We start from the raw sequence: 8,696 nt of genomic DNA on the forward strand, positions 1-8,696 counted from the left end.
AAGACATAGCATACATTTTCACTGCTATGCAGATGACATCCAGCTCTATCTGTCCATGAAGCCAGATAACACACACCAATGAGTTAAACTGCAGGAATGTCTTAAAGACATAAAGACCTGGATGGCCGCTAACTTTCTGCTTCTTAATTCAGATCAAACTGAGGCCCTGAAAATCATAGAAATATGGTATATAAGCAAATTCTTACTCTGAATTCATTTCCATTTTTTTATATAGCGCCAAATCACAATAACAGTTGCCTCAAAGTGCTTTATATTTTAAGGTAGAGTCTACAATAATACATACAGAGAAAAACCCAACAATCATATGACCCCCTATGAGCAAGCACTTTGGCGACAGTGACAAGGAAAAACTCCCTTTTAACAGGAAGAAACCAGGCCCCATCTTATCTTAATGACCTTGTAGTACCATATCACCCTATTAGAGCACTTCGCTCTCACACTGCAGGTTTAATTGTTGTTCCTAGAGTATTTAAAAGTAGAATGGGAGGCAGAGCCTTCAGTTTTCAGGCCCCTCTTCTGTGGAACCAGCTTCCAGTTTGGATTCAGGAGACAGACACTATCTCTACTTTTAAGATTAGGCTTCAAACTTTTCTCTTTGCTAAAGCATATAGTTAGGGCTGGATCAAGTGGCCCTCCTCCCTTACCAGAGGTGTTAAAAGTACAGACATTCTGTACTGAAGTAGAAGTACAGATACTAGTGTTAAAAATGCTCTATTAAAGATGAAGTACTGATTCAACTTCTCAACTTAAGTAAAAGTGAAAAAGTACTGGCTCTGAAATGTACTCAGAGTAAGAACTCAAAAGTCAAAACTCCTTGAAGAACATTTCTGCCACCTATTGTTATTAATATTATAATAAAATAATATTGGTAAATCAGAATACAACATTATTTCAGTCTAAATTTTATTCCAATCATTCTAATTCTAATAAATGTGCTCAGCTCAGAAAAGTAGAACATGAGCAGAGAAAAAGAAGTAAAATAAAAATAGCTCTGTTTCCTGTTGCCTCCATTGTAGAGGGGGACTTTAAACAGGAAATAAGCAGGGAAGAGGTGGATTCAGCAGGGGGGGGACCTAAAATCAGCTGTAATGTCTCAGTGTGGGGAAAACAATCACAACCATTCCTACTGAGAGCTTCAGCTGAATTCACTCCCATTACTGTCAAAAATTCTGGAAAAAGCAGTTGCAGATCAACTTACTGCTTGTTTAGAAAAACATGAAATTTATGACAAATTTCAGTCTGGTTTTCGTAATGGTCAGTCAACAGAAACCACATTAATTAAGGTCACTAGTTATATTATGATGTCAGCTGACTCCGGAGCATCCACAGTCATGGTTTTGCTGGACTTAACATTTGCCTTTGACACTGTTGACCATAGCATCCTGATTAACACCGGGTGTGTCCGGTCTCGCAGTTAAGTTATTTTTTTCCCCAATTATTTTTAATTTCTCTGGTGGCTGGAGCAGCGTCTAATAACCAACTCACAAAATAAAACAAAATAAAAACAAAACAACAAACACGAAAACACCAGACATCATGATACAGACTTATAATCTGCACCGATGTTTTTTCTATACGCGAAAAGGGAGCGCGAGAGCCCTCGGTGCGCCTGCTCGCTGCTGAAGTCAAAGTAAACTTTATTGTCATCTCCGCTACATACAGTCCAGTATAGAGAGACGAGAGCAGTGCAAGTAAACAAACAATAAATATAAGAGGAGTAAGAAAATAAATATACACTTTAGGACTCGGGGTAAGGGATCAATAACAATTTAAAATGTATAATTTACAGTTTGATGATTGAAATGTCTCACACAACCCGTCGAAAAGGGAGGGGGCGGCTGCTTAGAGCACATTTCATTCATAATGATGTAAATCCAAGCCCATCATGGATTCATGATTTGAATCCTGGGTTGTGCGAAATCCCAGAAATGCACCCTAGACAAAGGGAGTCTGTGAACTAAGGTGTAGGTCTGTTAGGTTATGTTGTGGTGATCCTCGGGTTGGGAGATTTGTGTTCATACTGGAGTGCAAAATTAAAACCAGTGGAAGATGGACAAGAAAAGTTCAAAGCCATCAGGTGCTCAGTTTAGAAAAAAGAGAAAAGAAGAGGAGGAGAAACGAGCAACAGATGCAGGTAAGCAGACGTGTGATTGGATAATGGCAGGTCATCCTGAACCAATCAGAATCAGAATACTTTATTAATCTCTAAGGAAATTATGTGTGTTACAGTTGCTCCAAGAAGAAATGGTAAAAATAGCAACAGTAACAGACTAAACTCCAAACAATACATTATGTTACAGATTTTAATATTAATGAGTCATTGTCAGTTGTTGATTTGTCCTGTTCTCATTGTATGATGAATTATGATGGCTGTTTGCATACTATGCATACTCTGTGTGTGTGTCTGTGTGTGTGTGTGTTTCTCTGGTGAAATTCAGTATGGTTCCGACAACAGTTTTATGTTAATAAAACATATTAATCCTTAGTATGTTTTATGTGTGTGGGGGGGAATGGGGGGGGGGGGGGCGCCAGAGGGAGTGTTCGCCCAGGGCGCCAAACAGCTAGGACCGCCACTGAGTACAGAAATGAAGCCCAACAATCATGTTTTACAGTCCTGTGGTCTCAGCCTCAGATACTCAACTAATCAAAGTGATGTCATGACAAAAATGAATGACCAACAAAACATTTTTCTCCTTCATTTCTGTCACACAAAGCTGTATGTAACGTGTCTCGCGGTTAGTATCATGGTTGCTAGGCAACCTGAACAGCGCGACGAAGGCTAGACCGTCCCATTTCACACGCCTCTCACTTCCGCACTTCTCGTACTTATAGTACGCACCGTACGTAGTACGCGTAGTGCGCGTACTTCAAGCGTGCAGACCCTGAATTGGGACACAGCCACAGGCTACAGGCAGAAGACGTTCAGGTGGGGGGTCCGAAACACACACCCAGCCCTGCCCCCCTTATTTCAATCCCACCTGCAACAACAAAGAAAATACGTGTGTGCGTGAGAGAGAGAGAGTTGGGGGCAGGGGTGAGGAATTTCTTTTGTCTGTGGACCTGAGAGGGAGGAGGGGGAGAGTGTGGGGGATTACCGAGTTTAAGGTGAAAAAAACTTTTTATATGTTTCAAACAGCTGCAGAGACATCAATCAATCAATCAATCAATCAATCAATCAAATAACGGCAATTAACGATGAGGAGGGCTAACAGCAGTTTACTCTGTGTGTGCTGGAATCGCGTTACTGATCACTTTATTCTGCTCCAACAGTTTGAACTCTTTAGTTCTTGGTGTTTTTCTCGCTGTGAGCACAACCACGTTACTCGGGCCGGATGTTTTAATTTGAAAGTCGGCCGGTCTGTTCGGAGGTGTCTGTGTGGAGGAGGAGTTTGAGGGGAACTAAGGAGGTCCGGGGGGTCTTCAGACTGTGAGGATTTGCAGCATGTTTCAGCTTCAGCTCGCGCTGCTGCTCGGTAAGTTAAATAAAGTTCAACTTTTCCAATTTTTTCAACTTTCCTTAAACACGTCCTGTCGGATCGGTTTGATTTAAAACATCCAGAGTTGTATCTTCGTGTTTCTTTGTTGAAAATTACAAAATGCTGCTGCTTCCTCTCAGCCGCCCGTTTCATTCATGATAAAATAATCTAAAATGAAAATAAGTGTTAGACACTTTCAAACTTCGGGAAACTTTCAGAATAAAATGGGCTCGGAGGGCTTTTTTATGAGTTTTAGTGGAATAATCTTTAGGAATAATCTTTAGGAATTTGTCGACATGTTTGATGTGTAAAAGAATTCAGAAGCTGATGATCATGAAACTCAAACCAAACGCACACATTTTGCCAATGTGTGATAAATAAAGTTTAGTTTAAATCTGTGCAGTTTGTGTTTGTAACATGTTTGGTCCTCTCAGAGATCAGCTTAGAGCGTAATCAGTAATCTGTAGACTGCAGATATCAGATAGTCACTCGTGAAGGTTTGACTCACTGATCTTTCTCTCATGATGTCCTCCAGAATACAAGCGGAGAAGCAGCTCTGGGTTTAGGTTCCAATCAGCTGCGCTTTGTCTCTTTAATCAATAAATGTGGGCGGGGCTTCGTTAATCCTGCTCTCAGATTTTTACCATTAAAGCCTTTTCTCTCAGGTCTGCAGGTGTTTACCTGTGCTCAGGAGGGTGGGGCCGCGGACGACATCGGCCAACCCGAGCTCAGTGATGTGTGCACTGAAGGCAGCTGTTACCCAGCAACAGGAGACCTTCTGATTGGCCGAGCTCATCAATTGTCATCCACCTCCACCTGTGGAATGAACCGACCCGAACCATTCTGTATCGTCAGCCACCTGCAGGTAAATTTAATGGTTAACAAGATCATGACTGAAGGTCTCAGACAGAAAAGTTCAGAGAGACCCAAGAAGAACGCAACTGGGCACGAACGTCTTATAAAAGGAGGCAACACAGGGGGCAGCTGTGGTTAAAGGGGCACAGCAGATCGCCCAGCAGACTCCGCCCCCGGCCCCTCCGTGCTCCTCCATGCTGCATGTCGGAGTGTACCAGTCTATTTAGCGCAACAATCACGAACTCATCACTTCAGCTTAGTCTTTAGCTTCTTTCAGAAATACTGAAAATACTGTAACTTAGAAACTGAGACAAGTCGTTGGTGACCTCTGACCTCTAATAAGATCCTATATGAAGGATTCAGGATGAATTTTCCATTGAAGTCCAAAGAATGGGACATTTATGCTGCTCAGGTAGTCTTCATACATGGATGAAGTGTAAGTGATCACTTCAGATGTCTTTAAACGTTAGGTGGTCTAATTAGGTCTGAGTAGAGTTCAGTGCAGCGCTTTGTTTCAGTACCGGAGACTCGAGCGACTTTACCGGAGGATCCAGTATCATCAGACAAACTCCAGCCATGCAGTTTAAACGACCTCCAGCTCAGTCCCACTCCCTGTGTGTTACAGTCTGAAGTGTTTCCTGTGCAAAATGAGCTCCCTATAAGGAAACCATGAGCGCTGGCTGCAGACAGATGTTTGTCCAGATGTTCCTGTGGAGAAAACACAACAAACTTTGTAGGTCAAAGGTCACACTGTTTTCATCCAATCAAAAGTCAATAAACCACACAGGCTGACTGTAAACATCAGGTTTTAATGTTTGAGGCAGATGTGTGTGGACATGTCATACGTAGATAATAACAGCGTGTTCGCTCTGAGTCGCTGACATTCTTCCGTCATGTGACTTTGATTATACATCCTCTAATTCCTTCCTTTCATTCAGTCATTCGTCCCAGATCCTCGCTCTGCGTGGTTGCTGCTTGAACATCACAAACTATAAAATGTATTGGTTAGCACTGGATCGCTCGGGTTTTCCCCCCTGAGAGAAGTCTGAGCAGCTGAAACACGTTGGGCTGTCAGGGAATCAAGCAACTTTCTGACATCTCTTAATGACTGAGACGTTCCAGGAAGGAAGTTTTCCAAAGTTTTGTCATTAACTCTAAAAACAAAACCAGTGAAAAGCTTGCATTATTTCAGGTGAAATCAGACTTTTCATTTGTGGGAAGTTTGTGGTCAGAAAGTTTCCTCTTATCTCACTCAGGAATCCGAGGAATTCACCTCCTGTTAACCTTTTCCTCCCCCTCTATAAACCAGGAGGAGAAGAAGTGCTTTGTGTGCGACTCGTCAGAGCCCTACAACGAGCTGGCCAATCGCACCGACAGCCATCGCATCGAGAACGTCGTCACTACGTTTGCCCCGAACAGACTGAAGACCTGGTGGCAGACTGAGAATGGTGAGGAAGAACATTCAGAGAGGTCAAAGGTCAGACGTGTCATTACAGGTTTAAAGACTGAGAGCTTCAGACATGTTTTCACTGTCAGAAGAAAGGCTGTGTTTTATCACCCTCTATCCTCCATGATTACAGGTTCTCAGGCTGTGGGGCGGGTCCCTGCTGGAGGCCATGTAGTTATTCCCAGGGGTGGGGGATGTTCAGGTTTAAAAAGCCCCGCAGTGAGGAGGCAAACACAGTCGACCTGCCGTTTGTCCAGGTTCATCAAACAGATAGTTTAGTTTTACTGCAGAACAAACCTCTTCCAGGTTCATTGTGCTCTTCACCACAAACCCAGTGTGGTGAAGTTATGCTAACCAGGCAGCTTCATGTCTTTGTTAATTTTCCATTACTCGCTGTATCTGTATGTCTGCATTGATTGGCTGATGGTAGGCGCTGTGAGCTTGTTGCCTCGGCCGAGCTCTGCTGCCCAGATGAACTCGCTGTTCCCCTGATGAGCGAGCGCGTCTAAACGGCAGCTTCAGAGCTGCGCCGCGGTGTTTTGTGCAGAACCAGGTACTCGCTGCAGTGTTTGAGACTCCTTTATGGTGTCCGTCATCCTCTGACAGTGGGTGTGTTAACACAGATGATCTGCTGTTACCTTTGGTCGTCACTCTCTGGAGTCCTGTTGTCCAATATAAAGCACCTTGAGGCGACTGTTGTTGTGATTTGGCGCTATATAAATAAAACTGAATTGAATTGTTGGTTCTTGGACAGATTTAGTTCTTTTCTCAGCTCCGATCATGTTAATGTGCAGCGACTGCAGCGTGTTGTTGATTTCTGGGCTCTTTAACCGATGTGGCGCGCAGAGTCTGATCTACAGAGTGTTGGTGACTGATGATCTGCTGTGTGTAGGTGTGGAGAACGTCACCATCCAGCTCAACCTAGAGGCTGAGTTTCACTTCACGCATCTCATCATGACCTTCAAGGTGAGTTCTACACATGCAGCAGGGGATTCTGGGTAGTTGACAGGTGATTCTGGTCTCTTAATCTGAAGAACCAGGTGCACACAGTGATTGAGGAGTTGTTGTGAGTTGTGTATTGAAAGGACATAGCAATACTCCATAATGGGAAGGGTTACGACCAGGGCTGGACTGGTCGGGCATTGCGGTGAGCCGACACACAATGCAGCTGTCTTCTCCCAAACCTTTGCTGTGTGCTCACGTAGCTTGTAGAAAAAGTTTAGTGTGGAAGAAAGTGGAGCTGAAAGTCTGAGAAAACAATAAAATAATGAATTAAAGTGAAATTACTAACATGTTAGCTGCTGTTAGCTGCTGTTAGCTGCTGTTAGCTGCTGCACCGTGAACAGCAGTACCAGTAACAGCCAGTAACCAGACCTCACAATCACAGGAGGCTACAGCTGCACCAGCTGAGGAGAAGTGAGGAAGAGGAGGTTAACATGGTAAGAAAACAGATGGAGGGAATCTGGACGACAGATTTAAGGATTCAGGCTGCTTTGACCACGAGTCACTACTAACAGCTTAAGTGTAGACTTTAATTATTGTCACATGCTGCAGTGCAACTAAGGACAACAACACCTGCACCAACCTGATTATGTATCAATGATCTGAAATCAAACAGAATGAAATGTTTGCATCTGGTAGAGGACCCAAGCTTGAAGGATAAGTCCCGCCCACAGCGCCAGAGGGGAATGAAATCTAACTGGGGTTTTGTCAGTGATCATGGTGCAGTCCAGCCCGGGTCTTCACCACGCCATCATCCTCACCACATGATCCTCAGTTTTCCCACTTTTGTCTTTATTTCCTCAGACCTTTCGGCCTGCTGCCATGGTGATTGAGCGGTCAGCTGACTTCGGGAAGACGTGGCAGGTTTACCGTTACTTTGCTTATGACTGCGAGTCGTCCTTCCCGTCCGTGTACCGGGGTCCAATGAGAAAGGTTGACGATGTCATCTGTGACTCGCGTTACTCTGACATTGAGCCATCCACTGAAGGAGAGGTACATCTGCTGCTCCTGTGAATAATGCTAACATTATTCACACTGCTGCGGGTAATGCTGTTTGTTTCTTTTCCTCAGGTGATTTTCAGAGTTTTGGATCCAGCATTCAGGATCGATGACCCCTACAGTCCCCGAATCCAGAGTACGTCTCCTTCTCTGCGTCGCGTAGGGGTGTTGACCAGTTATTGATGAATTTTACTGGTTCTTTGTTTAGACATGCTGAAGATCACCAACTTGAGGGTGAAGTTCACCAAACTGCACACGCTTGGAGACAACCTTCTGGACTCCCGTATGGAGATCAAAGAGAAGTACTACTACGCCATCTATGACATGGTGGTCCGAGGAAACTGCTTCTGCTACGGACACGCCTCTGAGTGCGCCCCCGTCGAGGGAGCTGGGCAGATAACAGAGGGCATGGTGAGGACGATTACGGACTGTATTTATATGGCCACGTTGCTATGACGACAACCAGGCATTAGGAGGTACCCGATCGTGATAGGAAGCGTCACACAGATACCTGCCAATTAGTGTCTGTAACATCCAATCAAATCAGGGACTCCAATTAGCTGACGTGAGGCCTCGCAGACAGCTAGCAGCTACGTCCACCTGTCAGTCAAAGAGGCCACGCCCCTAGTAACCAACACTTTAAGCTTAAAGCAGTTTAAACACGTGAGCAAACAGCATATCAAGTAAACATGTTGACTTCTGCTGTAAAATTCAACATGGCGGTCTGTGGGTGAAGTGTAGGCTTTGATGCTGAGCCGGCTGTGAAAGTAAACCATCACCAGCGTAGAAAAGTATAAAATCACACAGACACTGGAAGAAACGGTGCAACAGGCAACTGACTACATGTACAAAAAACCCAGCTTATGACCTTGTAAGTGAACGCTGATTGATTATTG

General features: G+C 44.2%; 1 protein-coding gene across 1 annotated transcript in view; it reads left to right on the forward strand.

Annotated features, from left to right (window-relative positions):
* Window positions 1-3,156: 3,156 nt before the first annotated feature.
* Window positions 3,157-8,696, forward strand: part of lamb1a (laminin, beta 1a) — a 25,671-nt gene continuing 20,131 nt past the window's right edge. The window contains exons 1-7 of the mRNA XM_085166440.1: window positions 3,157-3,494; window positions 4,163-4,362; window positions 5,662-5,800; window positions 6,692-6,765; window positions 7,606-7,794; window positions 7,873-7,936; window positions 8,009-8,211. Of these exons, the coding sequence (XP_085022566.1) occupies window positions 3,464-3,494; window positions 4,163-4,362; window positions 5,662-5,800; window positions 6,692-6,765; window positions 7,606-7,794; window positions 7,873-7,936; window positions 8,009-8,211 (900 nt within the window). The 5' untranslated portion in view covers window positions 3,157-3,463. The remainder of the gene's footprint in view (window positions 3,495-4,162; window positions 4,363-5,661; window positions 5,801-6,691; window positions 6,766-7,605; window positions 7,795-7,872; window positions 7,937-8,008; window positions 8,212-8,696) is intronic.

Source organism: Neolamprologus multifasciatus, chromosome 7, assembly GCF_963576455.1.
Source record: "Neolamprologus multifasciatus chromosome 7, fNeoMul1.2, whole genome shotgun sequence".
NCBI classification, from domain to species: domain Eukaryota; kingdom Metazoa; phylum Chordata; class Actinopteri; order Cichliformes; family Cichlidae; genus Neolamprologus; species Neolamprologus multifasciatus.